We start from the raw sequence: 21955 nt of genomic DNA, 5'->3' as shown, positions 1-21955 counted from the left end.
TTGCAAATTTATATAGTCTCATTCTTCGGAATGGTTCCTCTACGATACAAACTAGATAGAGACATCGGATAGCTCGATAACGTGGTTTGCGAGTCTCGGAGCAATCCATTAAGTGAAATCCAACGAAAATGGCAGCCTAAAGCGAGGTTTGCTACAAGAGGTTTACGGACAACGCGAACATACGAGAATCTTCAAGTATTGGAACCAACGAACCATTCCGGAAAGTATGAAAACAATAAATATAGACATATCAAAGATGATATCTATTTATTTATAAAGCGTAATATTTGTAATACATCTTCTTTAATCGACACTTTTATTCTATGCATGACATAATATGTGTAAGGAAAAGATGTCGTTCGATAACTAACGTCGCTTGTTGAAAGTACATATAAAAATATAATGAACGCTATAGTTTTATAATAATACTAAGTTCAAAACTCTATAACGGACGGTATCGACAGTCTTATACGAAGCGCTAATCTTAACGATGATCGATTATATCGATGTCTTAGCATTCATCTTTTGTACTAACCAAGTATAAATTGAAAAGTAAGTATAATACAATCATACATTTTTATATTATTAAAAATATATTTCTATACGAACTCGCGATAGATTGTTATAAAATATCAATGTAAAATACCTCTAAAAAAGAGTAAAACGTTGTATTATACAATTGTTAAAAAATGTCTTAAAGGTATTCCCCTATTTGTTTCGTACTTCTTTCTAATAAGGCACAACAACAGATGCTTGTACGTATTTATAAAAAGCGATATAAATGTCCAAAGATGTAAAATTGTCGTCGAATAAGATTATGCAACGCCAACTTAATTTACACCTCCTATTCACTCGAGATTCGAATTATAATATCGTCGAAAACTCTCTCATTGGTAAGTACCAGTAGATCTCTACACCGTAAGAATATACGTTTCGATATACATACGTAGTTACTTTGTGGCGATTATGGATAATCTTTGGTTAAGTTTGTTAGGTATAAAGAAGTACGTATCGCAACGGTATTATCCCAACTATCATTAAAACTGTTAAACTCCCCTGATCGTGAGATGCCGCGTTACATCCATCTTTGCTATTGCAAGTACAATATTCCATGAATATGTTGTAAGTTCCAGTCCTCATAAGACAAAATCGTTCGTCACCTGCGATTCCTGGTTCGCCCATGTAGGCGCAACTACGAAAATACCTCCATACCCCGTTAACTGAAAAGAAAAAGAAAATTCAAAGAGTAAGAGGATACGTTAACACGTCGTTTCAGTTATTCAACGAGTAATATATTGATATACCTTTCTGACGGATTTTACGACACATGGTAGGTCTCACGCCTGGCAAGTGTGCGAGGTCTGGTTCCTGTTTGCAATCCGTAATGGGTACGGTGGTATTATCGAAAGGGTCGGCACATTTTGGATCCGAATCCGATCTGCATACCCAGCACTTTATAGAAAATACTGTAAGAACGTACAGGATTTATTACTACCTCGAGCTTACCGTTTTTTTCTTGATAACTTAAGACTTTGCACGTGTATCGTATCGCTTCGAAAATTGTTACTCGAAGGTTAGGATATGAAGACGAAACGATTACTTTAGTAACCGATACTTACCGTGTGGAATACAGCAAAGGAGAAACAACACTGACACCAAAACACGCAAACTTATATCTCGGGTCATTATATCAGGAATAAATAATCACTTTAGGATAAATGAAAATAATTAATGTCAACACCCAATGAGTAATTACTCGAAAAAGGCCCACGCCTACTTACGCCTACGACTGACCACGCCACGCAACCACGCAACTGAACTCTCTACGAATACAATTCTAATACTAGTGGCGCCATCGGTGGCGAAACGCCCAAGTTTGTCCAGAAATAGTTCCAGTTTTTCACCGCTAGATGATACAACAACTTGAAAGCCCGATGAAAAAGCTAAATGCAAAAAAACATTACTTGAACTTAATTTAATAATGACTCTAAATTCTACGATGCCCTAAGTATAGTTAAACTGTCATTATTTATTGTATCGCAGATGTTTTCGCGAATATTAAATATTATTAAAATGCACGTAGCGGTGGCGCCATCTCTCACTAGACGGCCAAAGTTTGTCGAGAAATAGTTCTCCCTTCTCATCGCTAGATGGCGCCACTCCTTAAAGAAAAAATTAAAAGTCAAAAAACCTTATCCTAGTTTAATTTTAATGTGGTTTAAAGCTCTGTTATGCTAGTAGTATAGTTAAATTGTTATTATTTAATTTAATAAAACAATTTATCTAAATATACCGTTATGTCGGTATTTAGACTTTGGTGGCGCTCTCTAGTGGTGAAAAACTGGAACTATCTCTCGACAAAATTGGGCGTTTCGCCACCGATGGCGCCACTAGAACTAAAATAAATATTAAATTAAATATTTTTAAAAATTATTTATTGGCGTAATCGCACATGCGCTAAACATTTTATTATTTTTTACACTCACTATTTAATTGTATTTAAAATAATAAATACATAAAGTGCCTAAATTGTTTGTAGAAAGTCAATAAACAATCGAATAAATGTGGCCAGTCTGGGACAACTACTCTAAAAACACTTTTAAGAGAGATATATTTAGGAAATGTTTATAAAGAAACCATATTTCAATCTTACAGTATGTTTTATTGAGGATATATACAAATAAATCGTCTCTGCGCGCCAGTACAGCGTTGCACACGAAACGCGAGTTTACAGTGGAAACGATTAAGCTTTTACAGCATCAACCTGCAGATCTGCCGAAACACTTTCGTGTTTAAGCTGTGTGCACCGCTTTACTGGTGTGTTACTTGTTAACACTTGACACTAAGTCGTTTTGCAAAAGTAAATCTTACAGTTATACCTATGCTATGCTATGTATATGAAATATTTGTAAAATATAAAATTCCTTAGTAGCACGGGACCACTGTTATATTTATTCAACTCGTTGCTTTGTTTTGTTTTTCAGCAGAAATATTTGAGGATAGAATTTCTGTGTATATGAATCGCATGCGTCCCATGTAGAGTACGCGCCGGCGCCGGCGCCGGCGCCGCTGGTATTAAAGCCAGTATCGGTATGGTTGAGTAATTGGAGATTCAAATACGAATGTTAATGATTCTATCGGTGCATCACTGTAGAATCGATTCGCTTTTGCGGGTGGTCCGTGACCGGAACGAAGGGCAATCGAGTCTTGGGGAAACATTTGAATGTTATAAATAAATATAAATAAATTGGTTTGCCGACATTAACATAAGTAGCTGGAACAAGCCTCGACTTGTGGCCCACTCGCGACTCCCGTCTCTTTGCTGTCTACCTCCCATTCTCTGTTGCACTCGCGAGAAAGGACGTTGATTTATACTCGATGTCCCTTTAGGTTACCGAGGCATTCGCCGTTCTACCGTCCTGCCATCCCTTTAACTTAAAAGGACACGGGAATACAATCTCGAGGGATCTCGTCTCGCGGTTGTACGCGTGGAAATTAATCTCGAAAACATGCGATCTTGCCTCTCTATAAAACAAGTCATTTGATCGATCCAACCGTGTACTTTTTATGACCAACGGTTTCTTCGAGATTGCGATCGATGCGTCATCGAGACAAAGAAAACTCTGAAAAAAGTCCATCTTTGAGCAAACATTGTCGCGCGTCCGTCGTTCGCTAAATACATATCTATCGACGTAGAACCGTGCCGGTACCCTCTATCTATCGGATAGTCGTACCCCACCACGGTACCGCCTGCAGAATCACCCTCCACTTCCGCTTCGCTTGGTATGGTAGCCACTCCTCTCAGCTCTCAGCCTCCGTTGATACTTGCTCGCGCGTGTATCTCGTCAGTCGGCTCGGAGCCACGTGCGTGTGCTCGAGAACGAGAAGGTTCGATACGAGATACGAAATACGAAATACGAAATAAAGTCGTGATCGAGGCTGCTCTAGACCCGTACCAGACTTTCTGCTTGATAATTAAGCGCAAGTTTCCCGAGCCGAAGCTACGAACAGACGCAAGTTTCTGGTCGCTTCCAGCAGATATATCCGTTAAGCCAGGTCTCGATCGTTTCGGGTTCCGTTACGTGCGAAAAATCTAAATCGATGGCTTGGAATGGAAAAACGATCGAACGATGCGCGAGTGACAATTTGTTAGAATCGTTGAAATCACGGTGATCTCTTTGACTTTGTCTTCGTGAGCGAAAGAGACAGCCAGGTTTACCGTAAACGCGAAAGAACCGAATTATATTATAGAGCGTAACTCGGCGACGCAAAGTGTTCGCGGTAATACGTACCGATTCGTCTGTACGATCAGCGAGAACGAACCGCACCGTCTCGCGTTTAAAACAACCAGGAAACCAAAACTCGTAGACAGATGGTGGAAGGAAGCAGAGTGTACTAAAAATATCGGCCGTTGGCACACCGTTGGCTCGCTGTACTTCAACTCGAACGATCTCAACGGCTGGAGAACCAAGGTTTCCATGGTCGAGCGTCGTCTTTAATCACTCCGAGAACTTCCAGGCGCTAGTCGCTCAAAGGGAGGATTCTCGATGTTTTACGGTCTATTCCCCTGGCGGATCTCGATGCTAGTTCTCGTAATTGAACGTTCATCGGATTCCTAATACTCGATAGATATTAAGAAAAATAATGGTAATCGTATAAAACGAAAAAAAAGTTGACTCTATCGTATCGGATTATCAGGCTTGATAAATAGTTGCGTTGTCGCAGGTAAACTCGAAGTTGTTTGGTTGGTTGGAAAGCGATAAGATGAGCAAAGTGCGCAAAGTAAGCGTTCGTTCGTTTCGCGTCATCGGAGAAATTCAACTTTATGGAAGTTTGATTTGTCGAGAATAAATCGTGATTCTCGAGGCAACAAGAGTGATATACTAGCGTATCCACTTTCGCAGTGTTACATAAACAAGTATAGCGTAACTAGCGTATACTCTACATATAACTCTAGCAATTACTTTGCGCCGAGGCAAAGTAATATGTATCCTCGAGTCTTTTCACCAGCGGCGCGGCGCAGCGCGGCGTTGTCTCGCTCGGTTCTCCTTGTTTCTCGCTCGATCGTCCTACCGTAATCCTACACACCCAGCTACTTCCGTTCGATTCATCGATTTGTCGCGGCCGCGGCCGCGGCCGCAACGATCGCGTGTACCCGTTCGACCGAATAGACTTTTGTAATAGAAGAAGAAGAGAATCGAGTAAAATACGAATAGGTGTAAGAATGCAGGTACGATTGTCGTATGCCTAACACTAATAGAAGAAAGGGAGAAAGATTGGGAAAAGTGTCGCGATAAAAGTGTTGGTACGAGCAGCACTTGGACGAGCCACTTCAAAGTTCACGGTCCTCGTGTTCCTCGCGAATGATGCGCGACTATCGTCATCGGGGGAAGCGATTTTAGCCCCTGTTCGAGGTCGAGTTCTTTCACTCGTGGTGTTTTACGGCGCGCAGCGCGGTTGTTTGAAATTCTTCGCGCAGAGTCGCGACCGTATTTATAGACCCGCATCGAGTGTGTACGCACTCGCGAGTTGACGCGCGTAGAATCACGCGCACACCTCCTCTCGAAGAGGCTGAAGGAAGTCAGAGGGAAAAAGGTAGAGAATCGCGCAGAGAGAGAGAGAGAGAGAGAGAGAGAGAGAGAAAAAGAGACGGAAGAGCTGCACGAAGGGACAAACACGCGGCACGTCGCGATCATGAAGCGATGCATCCGCGACAGGAGCACCGGCCCGCTTCGTCGTCGAGCACGTCCTCGGCGTCGTCGAACTGTCTGCGCTGGTTGCCCCCACTGGGAGGCCTCGATTCACCGGGCATGATCGCCCAGCTGCCAGGGACGAACGCACACTTTGCCGTCGTCCTTCTACTTCTGACCATCGGAACTGTCGTCTGCGTCGACGGCACCTCGGTGAGTACCTTTAACGAGTACCCTATGTACCCTAGTACCGGCCGGGCCTCGAGACGCGACGTCCCTTTGCCAAATATGCCGAATATTCCGTATAGTTTCGATTGGAATGTTTGCTTTCGATGAAACTTTGCAAATACAACTCTATTTCTCTGGGGTCTCGAATAAACGTTTAATCCACCGGAGACCATCGGTAGTTAATAGTTATCCATAGTATATTCGAAACGATGCACTTTCTACATTTTTACAAGTTTTCGAACCTTTCCTTTTTCCACGTTCAATGCAGAACTCGACGCTACAACGGCAACGATCGAAAAGAAACACGGTTCGATCACAGTTGCATTCGCTCGTGCTCCGTTCCGTTACCATTAGTTTCACTTTCAGCGAGGAAATCGGATCCAAAAATATCGTATCCATGGCGTGCACGCGCAATTGAGCAAGCGTCCAGCGTAAAATCTTAATAAACGTCGGGAAAAAGAGATAGCCTATCGAACGCATACTAATCTGGTTAATTAAGGATAGGATAACTACATATCGGCGAGAGCCGTATTTTTCATGGAGATCGAGAGCATTCCGGGACGTCGTTAAACGAAAAAGATTTTCGCCTCGCCTCGACGCATACACCGAATCGACAATTCTTTCCACCGTTTCGACGTGTTTCGCGGTTGCGACCGCGATATTATTGGCCTAGCGAATCGAGTTACCGAGCACGAGGATCGCGGCAGATCGATCTCAACGATCGTAAACTCGTTTAGTAGGACAAGACAGGATATTACGCGTGCGCGCCATAATATCGATATTTATCGTGCGCGTGATTCTCAATATGTTAAGCGTTTCGATTACGCGTACCGTATCCACGGGAATCCGAGCACACGTGCACGCTTCGGCGCAAACCTCGACCTGGTTGAAAAACGTGCCGGCGCGGCAGTTTGCATACATTGCTCGAATTCGGCGAACAGATGTACGACACGCGCCTACGAGACGAGCATCGAATGGAAAACTAAAAATGTCCGTTTAACCGTCGCGTCTACCCGTTGAAACGGACGCGACGCCGACGATACGGACGGACCCATTCAACATTTTTCAAAGTTAAACTTTAAACAGACTCGAACCTATTAGTTTACGGGCAGACCCTTAGTTTGAGATTAACGATTAACGTTGGGGCAATAGCTGTGAGACACGACGGGCCACAAATAGAATTCCTAGACCAGCGTATGGTAGACACGCGTTTAGAGATCTAGTCTACGAACGTAACAATCTCTCTTTCTCTCTCTCTCGCGCGCGCGCGCTCACCGACGATACGACGCCGACGTTGTTCCGCAAACGTTCATCCAGGTGAGAATCGAAGCGATAAGGTGCCGTAACCGTGACACGTAACATCCAGATAAATTATCGAATAGTTTCGAAATGTACGCTGTATCGCTTGAAAGTCTGCGATTAGCGTAAGAATCGACGATTCAATTTCTCGTATTGAATTTTTCGTATGAACCGTTACAGACTATGCGCATACCGTTGCCAAAGCCTTGCAGACCGTTACTCATTGTTAGACTTGACTTTTTTACGAGAATGGACGAGGTCAGCTACTAACATCGTCCGATGGGAGCTGGAAAAAACTCGGCGGACTTACTCCAGCTCGTATGAACCTACCAAATTCGCTGGCCGCGTCAGAGTCAACTCGTCTCGTTCCGTCGAGTGACACGTTGCAGGGCGGCTCTGACCGTTGACATCGTTGACATCGTTGACAGTCCCCATACACAACCCCATACAGGGCTTAACGCTTCGAAAGATTCTAATCGTTTCCAAATAGGTATGCGACACCAGGAAATATTAGAGTCTGATTTCAGAACTTGCATCCGGAGATCTCGTGTTACAAAACGAAATTTTTCGTTCCTCGAACATCTTCCCGTAAACCACGCCAGTCGGACGTGTTTATATTTAGGACGTCGTTTCTGTTTCGATCGTGATGTTTTCGCGCACGAAACTCTTCGCATCCACTTCGACGCGTAAAATCTATTGTAAATACATACGATACCGTGCGACTGTCGGAAATCTCGCGAGAGCAGGATCGCTAGGCCGGAAAAGGGCGGAAAGGACGACCATCCTTATCGGATGGAGGATAAGAGATCTTTTATTCGAGTTCCTCCCTTCTCGTTGTTCGTCGGTTGGTTAAATGAACGCTAGAGCCGATGATAGACGAATGGTTGGACGAATTTTCATCGTCTCGCGTAGTACCCAGAATGGCCTTTGGTTGGCATTTGGTTCCTTTGGCACCCCGTGGAGATTCTTTCTCTCGCGGTAGCTCGATTAGCTTCTTACCGGATATCGTGGCGACTATTGCGTGGAATTACAGTCCGTTGCAGCCCAGAAAGTATGTTAACCTCGCGACGGGTAAAAAGTTGTCTTCGCAACGGGGAGGAAAGAAAGAGGGTACCAACGAGGACGATCAGAATGAAGAATCGCGTCGCGTAGAGTTCTTCTGGGTCGCGTCCCGCGATCGAGCCGATCCCATTCGACTCTCGCAGCTTGTGAATCGTTAAAAGCTGAAACGATTCGCTCTCACCCCCTCCTCCGTTGCTTTTCCTTCGCGTTTCGTTTTGGTATTCCAGCCGATTGTCATTCCATTGTCCCGCACACGGAGAAACGGAGAACCGGTAAACAGTGGACGATTCCACAGTCGGCCTCGGCTGTGGCTGTCTCGCGAAAATTTGGAGCGATTGCGAATCAATGAAAAATGATCTCGGAAAAAGATATCCAAGTAAACGATATATGTAGAGCGATTAAGAACTCGGAGCACGGGTTGAACATTTCCTTTATTGTTAACCGACGCCCTACCACGTGACATTGTACCTTTACTTGGAGGTTTAGCAATATAGCAATCATTCGGCAAGGAGTAGAAAAACCTATCGGAACAAGTTATTCCGGTATAACTTGCCCGCGTACAAACAACTGCCCCATTAATATTGTGTATTAAATACAACTCGTTTTCCGTTCCACCGACTCGACGATTCTCGCGAATCGGATAACATGTTTTCCAAACGGAGCAATTTTGCCATGCTTGGTCAAGTCGGAGACTACGTTTTCGAATATATCATCGGCCGCGCCATTCGCTGCTTATCGACCTCGTTACTCTCTAACGTTCTTCTCCTTTTATATGCGAAACAGCAAAATTGAATTTCATTCGTCTCATCGGTTTCACAAAAGCTAACAATGAGACAGGAAAATACAAGTTGCGGTGACCCGCGTTTCATTAGAGCCAGCTAGCGTGGGCGGACAATCGCGTTGTGCTCCTCATTGGACAAGGAAGACGGTAAATCACGCGATGATCTCATCATGGTATTAAGATATCGAGAGAGAAAGAGAGGAGAGAGATAGGTGTCGAAGTTGCAGGAGACGCAATAAACAAGCGACCGCGCTACCGTGACTCGTAATAAATTCCGTGGGAGTCTCTTACAACTTACAACCGACACACACGCTCAAGGATTCCGTGGCGGAATAAAGAACAACGGGGCAATGTTTTAGGGTTATCGTGTATACGCTAAACGAAAATAGACTGGTTCGATAGATCGATTGGCAAAATTGGAAGGTATTAGAAAGGAAAGGAAAGCAAAACAAAGGAAACCGGCATGTTCATTCGCGGAATTCTCACGAAGCGAACATACAGAGCACAATTTACGCCATGTCCCGCCACGGCCTGAGAGACGTCATCCTGACCATAGTAGGTGGACGAAGACCTTGGCCTTCGGATCGCTCGCACGAGGACATAAATCAGACCGCGGTCTCGCCATAGCAAGCGTTCCATCGACCAGGAGTCTCTGTATTAAATCCATGGTAGTCCACCATCGAAGAAATCTCCGGCCATTTTCGGACGTTGGATACTCCGACCGACGCGCTACCATTTACGGTATAGTCGGGGCGTCGATACGCGAAACGAATGTCATCGCTTCCGAACCTTATCCATCTTCTTTGGCGTCGTGGCTATACGGTCCGGAAACCCTAGCCCTTTCCATTGCTGCTCGGGAATCCGTTTTTTTACCTTTCCCGCTTTTTATCGAATCTTCTTTGCGACGCGACGAGTTACCGCTTCGTTGACTATTTTGGGCGAAAATGGTTTCATCGTTATCCGTCGCGTCGCGTCGCGTCGCATCGCATCGCATCGCATCGCATCGTATCGATTACAGAAGAAAAAGATAATAAACCATTTTGCGAAACAAACTGTTACGCATATATAAACTACAAAGAATCGTGCACAGGTGAACGCGACACCTGGCCCGCTCCGGCCTTTGGAATGTATGTTGGTAGGGTGCCGTTCAGGGATGCCAACGATTTGAATGCGAAACGGTATTAAACCTGCATACGTAATGTCGGTGAATCATTTACGGCACGGCCCTCGAGAATTCTCGGAACGCTGCAAATCGAATGCGCAAGTTTTAATCGTCGTAATGCCCGTCTCTAACAGACTTGGGGACACTTTTTTAAAACCTATCCCCCTATATACCGACACGCACTTTTTCTCAAAGATTTTCGATGACGCGATGGGCCAATTCCCTCTCTCCGTGTTCATCCCTTGGAATCGCTTCCCCTTTACAAGGCACGCGGTTTTTGCGACCATGTTAGGGAGAAAGGTGGTACTCGAGCTTAGTTTGGCCATGTCCAGCACACAGCCCACAAATTCCTCGTCTCTTTTACCTGACCTCGCGCCGAGAAGACGAGCCCTTCTCCTCGCTCGGTTATCGACTCTTCCTTGTTGTTCTTTGGCTCGCAAGAGAAACGACAAATTAGGGCTTCGATGGCACAAGGTTGCGATCATTGCGTTGCAGCGTCTACGATAAGTAAAATGGTAATACTTTCCTCTACTCGCGCAATCAAACGAGACGATGAGGTAACGGTCGCGAGTTTCGCTTCCCATTGTCTAGGATAATGAGCGACGTGGGCTGTTGAACACAGGGTGTCAGAGTGCAGATCCATTTTTGTTGATCGATCACGTTGTCGCCGCCTCTGTTCGGCAATCGAAAATTCTCGAGAAGGCTAAAAGAGCAGATTCGCGAGTGCGATGTGCACGTACAGCACGTAACGTGCGCGAACACAGTAACGCGTATTGTGTAACGCGCGATTAGTGATGCCTGCGCCGCGCCGCGCCGCGCCGCGTCGCGTCGTGGTTAGGTCGCGATGCCATTTACGAGCCGGCAAATTGAGTTTAGTGTTGTAGCCGCGTGCTGAGCGTTACAACCTTGGTGTACCATCGGCAGCGACTGGTCTATTAACTCTTTGCTTAAGAACGAGCAATTGATGTTCTTTTTCTTGTTTTTTTTCATTTTAGAGTGGAAGCAAAACACTCCTGACCGATGGAAACAATAATGCAAGTTGGCTGCGCGTAAATCTGCAGGATTACGTTGGAGAACACGTGCCAACAAACAGTACGTTTTTTTCTTTTTTCAATTTATTTATATTTTTTATTTTGTTTTCGACGTTTTAACTTGCAATTCCCTTACGATACCACGAAACGTGTTTTTACGATAATGCATGCGAAACAACGCGAGAAATACAAAGGTTCGTGTAACAAAAACGTCGTCGTATTTACTTCTCGCAGGATCCACGAAACTATCACTTTTTACAAACTGGAGCGAATGGTCGGTGTGCGACCGACACTGCACCCAAAATCGCGTTCGAAGGTGTCGAACGAAAAAGAAATGCGGCACCACGATACACAGAGTGAGTTCGCGAATCGTTATTTACACGTCGCGTTAACGTTTACGACACGTTTACACGATTAAAAGTAATTTCTTGAATATCGTACAGGAGGAGCGCACTTGTCGGCACGACAAAAAGGGTAGATGGGGACGATGCAAGCAGCGGCAGAGGCGAGGCCATAGGCGAAAGAACAGGTTCCATGTAGTACAAGTGAGATTGTAAATACGATAGTTTTGTCTTTGAATATTTTTCATCGCATTTTTATGATTCTCGATCGGAGGATTCAATTTTTCTTTTCGTTTTGTTTGTTTGTTTGTTTTTAATCTAATACGTGACAGTATCGTTAAAAGTTGTCGGCAACTTATTTGTAAAAGTTTTCTACGACGTTAGTTGCCTAAGAAGGAAGCAGAACCTCGGCAAGGGGAACGAAGAGGCAAGAATGCTAAAGAGAAATCCGTAGGGCATTACGGGAAATGGAGTAAATGGTCACCTTGCACGAGGCTGTGCACTACCCAACGACATAGGTAAAATTCTTCAATTTCAACGATACCTTTCAACTTTGAAATAACGATTAAACGTTAAGATCGGCACGTACAGAAGCTATAGTAACACCGAGTGTTTACTACCTATAGATAGTAGATATTTGAATAAGAGGAAACTCGACAGGGATGGAATCGTATTCGAGATCTTTTTACGTTTGTCGAAGGTGGTGCAAGAGACCTGGAATTTGCGGACGAGACGTGATACGAGAAACTGCGTATTGTTACGTAGAGGGTAGCTTCTGCCAAAGATGGATACATCGAAAAATTAGGGGAAACCAAGAAGAGGACAGCGATGGTGAGTCTCTGCGTTTGTACAAACTTAATTAATTTTCCGGAAAAATTCAACATCGGATCTATTGGTTGTTTAGACATGGTATTGGACGAGTTCGAGTTGAATCCCAACACCGTCGACAGTTTTATCCCCGAGAAAAGTGCGCACGCTTGGAAATGCGGACTCGCGAATCCTCCAAAAAATTCTCGATTGTCGTACTTTACGAGAATTATCGGTGGACGTCCAGCGACACGGGGTAGTTGGCCCTGGCAGATCGCCGTTTTAAATAGATTTCGCGTAAGTTGTGAAACTTAAAAACATTCTTTATCGATCGGCAATAATATTTGATGGGAAATTTCCCATTTCCCATGTATTTTCATAGGAGGCTTTTTGCGGAGGTACTTTGATCTCGTCGAGATGGGTACTGACGGCCGCGCATTGCATCAGAAAACGTCTATACGTTCGTATCGGGGAACACAATTTGACGGTGAAGGAGGGCACGGAATTGGAGCTGAGGGTATTTATCGCTCGAACGCTATCGCGCTCGAATTTATGTAATTTACAATCTACGATATTCTATTCTAATATTTCCAAAGTTCGATAGCTACTTTGTCATAATATAATAATAGCTTTAATAGGCTGATACGATAAAATTTGGATTTCCATTCAGGTGGATTCAGTTACGATACATCCCGAGTACGATGCCGATACCGTGGATAACGACGTTGCAATGTTGCGTCTTCCAATCGCATTGACCGCGTCTCCTTCAAGAGGAATTGCCTGTCTTCCCGCGCCTAACCAACCTTTACCCGCCAATCAGCTGTGTACCATCATCGGTTGGGGAAAATCCCGAGTCACGGATGATTTTGGAACAGATATTCTTCACCAGGCTCAGGTATGTCGCGTCGGCGTCGGCGTCGGCGTCGGCGTCGGCGTCGGCGTCGGCGTCGTTTCGAACTATAGAATTATTCATTTTTAAACGAATCAAATTTAAATGGCTAACAAAAATGAGTTTCCTATTTCATTGTTTGATTATTTATTCTAGATACCGATAGTGTCCTCGGAAGCCTGTCGTGACGTATACGTAGACTACAGAATCACGGATAACATGTTCTGCGCCGGTTATCGTCGCGGAAAAATGGACTCGTGCGCTGGCGACAGCGGAGGTCCGCTTCTTTGTCGAGATCCTAGAAGGCCCGATCATCCATGGACCATTTTCGGTATCACCAGTTTTGGCGAGGGATGCGGAAAGCGGGGAAAATTCGGAATATATGCTAGAATATCCAATTATGTTCGCTGGATCACTAGAGTGATGAAGGAAATGGACGAGTTCGCGTAACCATGTACGGACATGTGTGCGTTCTATTGTACAATAGTATCCAATTGCTGTGGGGTGTGGTCCATGTTAGCTACTCGTACACGCGCAAACTTTACAACGATATGTAACCGTACGTAACTTTAAACGCGTCAAGATCAACTACAGAAATTATTTTAGCAACAAGAAACAATTTTTCACCAATCAAATTGTTCCGTTGTGTTTTTTTTATAATTAACATCGTTTATCGTTAGTTATCTATGAATTTAACGCATCAGCATTTCGTTCAAATCGATAAGCTAAAGATACCGAAAAGATCGGATAGTGGAGGTAAGGGTAGAGGGTTATATGCTCCTGCAATCTTATATTCTCAACTTTTTATTCAATTATATACGAAACTTGATGCGAAAAATCGTGACATACACAAATTGTGCAACTCGACTGTTTTTTCTTGATCTTGAAATTAACGGATGAAAAAACGTAACGTCAGGACGAGAAAGAAGAAAAGACATCGTCCCGAACCCTTTGCACCGATAATCTATTAGAATCCGTAGAATCTAAGCATTACGTTTCGCTGAACAGCAAATTGATAAAGAAAGGTGAAAATAAAGGGATGCCGCTGTGATCATTCACGAGATATAAGAGCTTCTCTGGATGCTGCTATCGCGGACGATACATCGCGATATATTCGTTTGTTTTCAGTGAATAATAACACCCTTAACACTTCCGTTGGATCGCGAACCGTCTCACAATCAGTTGAACTTGCATTTCGAAAAGTCCATTTCAGGATGCTGTTCCATAAATCTGAAACATAGAACCGAATCATTTCTAGATGTCTATCGGCTGGAAATTGAAAATGATGTGCGCATTGTTGCAATTCTTTTAAAGTCCCTACTTTTTAATCACATCCTGCTTCTTTTGCTCGTCGGAAGTTGGCAGGCCTAGCTCTTTTTGTCTCTGATCGTACATCATTTTCTCCACGAGACCTCTGGTTTCACCGTCCAGATCGGACAGTTTACTGGGTTCCGGGTTCACTTTTTTCGTGCTGATTTCTGGATCGCTGGTTACTATGTGCGCCCACCATTGCATTTTGTTTACCTGAGAGAAAGACTGGTCGCTGGTTTGTCGAAACTTTTAATTTAATTTAATTTAATTTAAATAAGATCAAGTGTTTTCCGCGATACATTATCTCGATGGTTCGGTGCCAAGTCAGAGTGAACTGTTCGCAAGGACGCGAAAAATACGATACCTACCAGAGATGCTCTGCACGCGACTCACCTTTTCCAAGTTAAGCAGCATCACTTTGCCGTCTTCGATAACCCAGGTGGATTCTTCGACTTTGACCTCGTGCGGAAAATCGTCGTCGATTATCGGTGGTTGACCTTTTATACCGAGAGTCAGGTGCTTTTTCGTGATCGACACCGAAACGTCTTTAGGTCTAACCGAGAAATTTACTTTCAACGGCACTCTAATCTGAAATCAAACAATGTTTCCATTTCTAAGAGGTGTTTCTCATAACAAAATTAATACATTTATTTAATCTAAAGAGAAGTATATTTTTTCGGTAACGCGCTGCGCCGCGTACTACGCGGTGACGATCCGTTTAAAATACGCTCATAGAAATTATGCCAGCACCACCAGCAACTCGATTCGTTCGATCGATGAAAGGATCGTTGTTCCGCGCGAGTAATCTTTCAGTTCTTCTTACGATTGCGAATCATCGTGCTCCAGTTCTCTACGACCTCGCGATTCGAAAATTCGCGGTGTAGCCTCGACGTCGCGTCGGACCTTGGATAATTTACAAGTTGCGAGCCTGAAGCAAGCTTCCCCCGACGAAAAGAAAAGTTGGGTCAAAGGTTACGAATTCTTCGGCGAGCGGACGCACGCGTTGGTATCGACCATACTTGTATGTAGTTCGAAATGGGTTCCTCCAGTCAAGACGAGCTCCGCGAATTTCATACCGTCTATCACGTAGCGTGGAATTAAATATTCATGAAAAAGATGAAAAAATATCGTTACGAAAGGTGCTGGGAATGGAATTTGAATAGCAAATCGAAGCAAAAGCATAACACGTAACTCGATAACCTTAACGAATAGTATAGTGTAGACGCACGGTAATCGTGGCGACCGCTCGTTCGTATCGCCTTCCAACTTTCAACGGTTGACAAAAACGGTAGATGATCGCGATCGAGGAAAGAATCGACGCGTGGGATCGTCAGTCTCGTGCTCGACGAGTTTTTGAATTTCCAGCATGACGGAGACGACCACGACGACGATGATCGTAGCCGCGTTCACCGATGCGTGGAAACGGATCATGGCTACCGAGTTTCTAGCCGTCGCGCGTCGGCGTCAGCGTCGTTAACAAAGTGGAATATCGTCGTACAAAGGAATGACAAAGAGGTCGGGAAGATTGTTTCGCTTTTATCCTCGATCTCTTAGCCGACGCGCTGAACTAGACTGTAACTCGTGTGTTTGAACATTTGGACGAGAAACGCAACACTCGTCGATTACGAGCAATCGTAAGATACAAGTGCTTTGATACAATGTCAATAGTCGGTTACAACTTGTTTACTTTTGGTTTAAGACTGTTCACACCAACATCAGTCGTACATAGAGTTATACTCGTTGGTCGTTTCATCATCTCAATTACTATTATCGCTCCCTTTAATCAAATCTTTTCGCGATTCCCAAGCATGTTAGAGATAGACGGTTGCGCGGAGCGTATCCGAGCCATGCACGATCGTTCGAGGCCCCAAGAGTTGTGCAATTCTCGCGTTTCTTCCAGCTGTAACCACTCCAACTTCAACTCCAACATTATACGCACGCAGTCTGCCCATATGCACGCGGCTTAGCGTCATTATATGTATATGGTTATCGCTTACGGAGGATTGCAGCGATACGATGGAGACGCCATGCTCCTCGCGCCTTGGACGATTTACAGCCCGGAGAGTAGGAGATCCTGCAATTTTCAATCGACGCTCCCTAATGCCCATTATCCCCATCTCTAGGTAACGAGATTGGAAGGGAAAAAGCATTTCGACGACAAACTATCCGAATAGTAATGTATCAGAGTCGTACGGTGCGGTAATTGCATGCAAATTTCTCGCGATCTAATCCGACTTAATCTTGATTTCTCTCGATCGACGATGTATTCGAGGACGGATATCGCGGTTGCTCGACAACAATAAATTCCTTCTGTAGAGAAAACAATTAAGGATGCAACGATGTGTCAGAGTGAGTTACCGCGCTCCTGAAACGTAGCCTTGAATTTCAGAGAACAAAGAGAGTTATTACGTTAACGAAATGTCAGTATACGAGAACGCTCCACCATCGACGTCATCGGTAGGTACTTTACTTAAAATTCTGTTTGAAATGCGAGTTGGAGTCGGTTTTCCAATAGCTTGGTAGATTGCTGGAAACACGAGCAAGGATACCGATCGACGAGTACCAAAGCGTTGCCGTTGCGAGCTATGGATTACGGGTTACGCGACGCCAACGTTTCGAAAACGAAAAAAGTTGCAAATTTTCGTCCACGTCACACAAACGAAAGTCGTCGCGTCATCGTGGCACATAGGTCCGTTCAACGTCCGATACTCGAAGGTTGCAGCGACGGGAACCAAATTATTTGGCGCTTCGCCGAAATCCTTGATAATCGAGATTGGCGCCTGTACTCTGGCACGCGTTGCGCAATCGAATAGTTTGTTCGTTACTCACTACGTCGAATAACATGCTTTTAACGCGAATAACAAGACACCCTTAACCAAAGGTCCAGAGGTCGTGGTTTCCCCGCGAGTCGATCTACAACCATTCTTCGCTGCTTCTCGCTCTGCTTCTTCATTGCAATGTTTGCAACGAGAATGAGTTGAACGAAATCCTTTCGGCGAGCGGAATCCTTTCACGGAAGAAGAGAACGCGATAAATGTAAACGGACAATGAGTCCAGACGCGTATCGTCATCCCCTTATCACAGCGATCGTTAGATCTCGCTTCGTCCAATTTCATTTCATTTCATTTCATTCCATTCCATTCCATTCCATTCAAGGTAATCGGCCGAGTGCTCTCGAATGACGAGGAGCATTTGCATTTATCGTGAGACAATCGTTTCTGCGGTCTCACGGTCGATAACGAATTCACTGGTGCGTCGCGAGTTCTTTGCATTACAGTGTTGTTTGCAGCCACGGTGTGCTTTCCTCTTCGAAGGTCTCGTTTCTAAATCGCATCAACTTCTCGCTATTTTACACGTCAACTGGTACACCTCTGGTGAACCGGGTTCTCGTTCTGGTACAGATGGGTTATGGAAACGGGATGTCTGTTCGATCTATGTGCGCGTTGTGTGCTCGTAGACGGGAATAGAATCCGAGAAAACGGAGGACAGGAAAGATCGATGAGCTTCGCTGCGTTCGACTGCACGGGTGTTCGACACAGGTGCGGTAGGTGCGCAGGTGAACACCACGATTCTACGAAAACACGTGCACATCGTGAACAGCGAGGATCCAGAGAGGAGGAAAGAGGTAAGTAGAAAGATGAGAGGCCCAGATAGAAGCGACGCGTGCGCCTATGCATCCGGCTTAAGCAGGACGTATACCGATATATCGGTAGCATGGTAGTTGAGCGAGGAAATCGTGCTCTTTACCTAACTCGACGATTATAGAGTTCGTACCGACCAAGAGAAATAAAATATAGTTTGGAAGAAGAGGCTTACCATCGAATACTTGACACATACCATGATACCAAACGACGTCCACGTTGCATACAAATGCATCTTCCTTTCGCACGACCATAGGTTTACCGATGATCGACGTGAATCTGGACGAGGACACGGTTACAACGCGTGACGTTAATCGATGAAAACCTTATACCTCGACGATATATTGGCAAAAGGCAGGTGTCGGTGTCGGTGTCGGTGTCGGTTTCTCGTCGAAACCGTGGCAGCGGTTTGCTGGTAAAAATACTAGGGGCCCGGGACCGGTTCTTGCCGAAAAATTGGCGCCGAGCAGACCACGTTTCGGGTCAAAGAACGGCCTTGCCTCTCTGCGTTTGTCCCTCCTTCGTGTTCATCGCGCACTTTTTCGCGTCCTCGTGGTCCCTTCCCTACTCGGAGAGTGATTCGCACCGCCAGTTGGACGCCAATGGCGTAATGTTACTTGCGATCGCTTTAACAGTGCGCGCGTACGACACGTGTATATGTATGTATATACGAGGGACGAACGTTACAGAGAAAAAGAAGGAGAAGAGTTTCTTTGCTTTCCTCCAATAACTATATCAACTGAAATGCATGTATAAAAATGTTGTCGATTGCAAAATGAATAGATACGATCGATCAATGGAACTTTTTCTGTGTATTACACCAGTGCCCGATACACTTATCCGGTATGCAACAGTGCATGTATAGATCGATGGTAACGCTGCGCGCAAGCGAACGCTCGCATCGCGTACAAGAGGGCAGTTGCGCAACAAAGCCGAGGAGGTGAGCGAGACGAAGCGTTGATCGGTGGCGTGGCCGCCAAAAGTGAAATCGAGAGGTGGAAAAGAACGAAACATTGAGCGGAATCGCTTCGAGATATTAAATGAAAACACTGAATTAACGGTCAACTCCAAGTTAAGAGAGCACGTATCAAACGACGGACTGCGATCTACCAGTCGATTTTCGTACGTTTGTTTACGGTGTTTGTACGGTAATCCTAGTTGCGCAGTAATCGATAAATTACGAACAATCGTGACACAAACCGGTACGTTTCTCTCGTCGATTGCGACGGACTGCGTAAAAGCAATTTCATGTTTCCTCAAACGTTCTATTCTTTTAAACGGCCATTCTCAGCAGCTAAGCGACTGTCAAAGTAACTGTCTCGATTGTTACGTCAGACCGCTTCTTTTTAGCCTTCTGTCACATCGATGCCGTTAACGACATCGTAATCGTTCGCTTCGTTACGCTTACGTGTTTACTTGGGTGTCGGTATCGCCGATAGTTTCGAATCAAAGCGATCGAAATAACATGCTAAAGACGAAAGTGTTGTCCGCGGCAAGAGAACGCATTAAAAATTGTAGAAACTGGATAGAACTCGCTTCGCAGGTCGGTCAGTAACTCGTAAGGATCGTTAACGTCCCTCGACGAGGATATGCCGAGGGGAAAAGGTGACGTATGACACCGACCACGGCAGCAATGAGCCAACGAGTCAACGAGTCGCTGGTACACCATTCTTGTTGGGAAACCATGCGACTTTGATCCGGCTCCGGTTGTATTTGTACGCGGTATCGTGTCGTCCCTCCTCTGCGCAAGTCATCGACTAGATTACGACGAGGATACACGCGAGATACGCGAGCCAGTGACACTACGGCCGCGGCGGCGGCGGCGGCGGCGGCGGCGGCGCCGTCGCACCGGTGTCAAGGATTCCAAAGGATGCGCAGCAGCTAGTGTATACCGAGATTTATTGGGTTATTTGCGTATATGTTACAAGGCTATGGACGCCAACTAACTTTGACGAATCCTGGACGATCGACTCGGTCATTTCTGGATATCGTTTAGTTGGTAACATGTACTCGACGAAAAATGTTACGATCGCTTTACCCATTCATACTTGTCTAGTTCATACTCTTATCCGGTCATTCGGAATAACAAACGGGATCGAACGTACCGTTGTAGACGCTTTTTTCTATTTTACAATTATATACAGACTCTTGTCTTGTCGAATGTAAACAAATTAACGCTTCCTGCCCTCTTCAAGGACGTTGAACATTCTAAACCAGCGAGGATTTCAACGCCTACCAGAGGCACAATAAGAAAAATACTGTTAAAACCAAAATGTTGGAGCAAACGTTTGGTATAGCGAGCCCGATGTCACGGTTAACCACACGATTCGTGTCGTAATTAACGGACCGGTAGAAAATTACAAATGGATCTCGAAAGCAAACGGACACAAGAGACCAAGCACGCGGGAAAAAGATATTTATCAGCGATAGAGCGTGTTCGTGTACACGTTCCGTAATTACGTGGCAATTACCGTCGAGACCCCGGACCAAGTGACCTTACGGGGAATGCTCCTTTAAATTCCTGCATTTCGCAATTACCGGATGCTCGTTGTACGCGTAGCCGGCCACGTACTAGGCAGAACCAGTCATTTTTGACGCTCGCAAGTCCGTATTTCAGCGGCGTATCATACGTGACCGAGAGGGAGGGAAGGAAGACGAGCGACGAGCTGACGAGTGGCCTCTCAGTTGCTCGGGTCCGGCTGAACGCGAGACGCATACGGAAAATCTAAGTCCAATGTCAACCCGACGCGATGATCCGATCCGATTCGACCCGCCGCTACCGCCCCAACTCCTTTTAAAATAGTTTTTTATTCGTCGCTTTGGCGGTCGCTCACTGGGAAAAGGTTGCGTAACGCGAGGCCTAAATATCAATCGACGCGACCCGTTCGGGATGCGCGGAGATGAGATCTGCATCTAGACGCGCGGATCGATCGCGTGAATCATTCGTGACGCCACACAGCGCCGGAGAATGTTGTTGCTTCTTGGCTGAGATCGATGATACGTAGGTGTCGATTGTCCGAGCGACGACTAGAATTCCGAGCACGAGATTAGAATTCGTCGAATACAATCGTTACCGAGAAGCTTCTAGTATTGGATCGAACAGGGAAATAATATAGGGAATGGTACGAAGGTTTCTCTCGAGATACTCGTTTCTTTTGACTCGCATTTTCGCCACGAGTCTTGACAAACTTGGAGATTTGATTTGGATCGTATGGAAACATTGGTTCGCGGTGAAACAATCGATCAACCGTCTTTCCTCCAAGCAAGAAAATAATTTCACGGAAAACTCTGTCGAGAGACCGTCGAGTTTATCGTACCAAAGATATTTAATTTGAAATTTAATGTAGTGCTTACATAACTGTTTCGATGCGTCTTACGATGTCATACTCTGTACATAATTTGTGCAATATTTTCATTCAATGACGCCTACAACTCTAGACTCGCACAGCTGCTATGTAACCACTTCAGGAAGCAAGGACATTTATCAGAAAAATAAACGGCTTAGACGTTTCGCGCATCCTGCGATCAAGTCGAGTTGGGCTAATCGTCGGCGTCGCGTCATGCGTCGCCCTCGCTAAAGAGGAAGGCTACAGTAATCAGTAATGTATCGTTGACGACGAAAGACGAATTCGTAGTCAGCGCGATTCGTGTAGCATCGTGAAAAAGGCAGGAGTAGCATCGTCGACTATGCCTAGGTCGACCTAACGATCCGT

The 21955-nt window shown here is 45.0% G+C and overlaps 3 protein-coding genes across 4 annotated transcripts in view; 1 reads left to right on the top strand and 2 right to left on the bottom strand.

The window, feature by feature from the left end:
- Positions 1 to 252: 252 nt before the first annotated feature.
- LOC128876691 (uncharacterized) lies at positions 253 to 1811 on the bottom strand. The gene is made up of 3 exons (XM_054123249.1): positions 1620 to 1811; positions 1305 to 1466; positions 253 to 1220 (listed from the first exon to the last, which is right to left on the bottom strand). The coding sequence occupies exons 1-3, from the start codon at positions 1684 to 1686 to the stop codon at positions 991 to 993; spliced, it is 459 nt and encodes a 152-aa protein (XP_053979224.1). The 5' UTR covers positions 1687 to 1811; the 3' UTR covers positions 253 to 990.
- A 2523-nt stretch (positions 1812 to 4334) lies between these two features.
- On the top strand, positions 4335 to 14461 carry LOC128876091 (coagulation factor VII). The gene is made up of 10 exons (XM_054122174.1): positions 4335 to 5903; positions 11218 to 11314; positions 11488 to 11609; positions 11697 to 11798; positions 11979 to 12112; positions 12295 to 12425; positions 12499 to 12698; positions 12784 to 12918; positions 13072 to 13296; positions 13447 to 14461. The coding sequence occupies exons 1-10, from the start codon at positions 5703 to 5705 to the stop codon at positions 13738 to 13740; spliced, it is 1641 nt and encodes a 546-aa protein (XP_053978149.1). The 5' UTR covers positions 4335 to 5702; the 3' UTR covers positions 13741 to 14461.
- Positions 14238 to 21955, bottom strand: part of LOC128876092 (nuclear migration protein nudC) — a 33291-nt gene continuing 25573 nt past the window's right edge. For both annotated transcript variants that reach the window (XM_054122176.1, XM_054122175.1), the window contains exons 5-7: positions 14995 to 15189; positions 14612 to 14814; positions 14238 to 14520 (exon numbers count right to left, since the gene is read on the bottom strand). In XM_054122176.1, the coding sequence (XP_053978151.1) occupies positions 14469 to 14520; positions 14612 to 14814; positions 14995 to 15189 (450 nt within the window). In that variant the 3' untranslated portion in view covers positions 14238 to 14468. The remainder of the gene's footprint in view (positions 14521 to 14611; positions 14815 to 14994; positions 15190 to 21955) is intronic.

The sequence above is a fragment of the Hylaeus volcanicus genome, chromosome 5 (assembly GCF_026283585.1).
Source record: "Hylaeus volcanicus isolate JK05 chromosome 5, UHH_iyHylVolc1.0_haploid, whole genome shotgun sequence".
Lineage (NCBI taxonomy): Eukaryota > Metazoa > Arthropoda > Insecta > Hymenoptera > Colletidae > Hylaeus > Hylaeus volcanicus.
The sequence above is the reverse complement of the archived record's forward strand: the minus strand, read 5'-3'. Positions and strand labels throughout refer to the sequence as shown.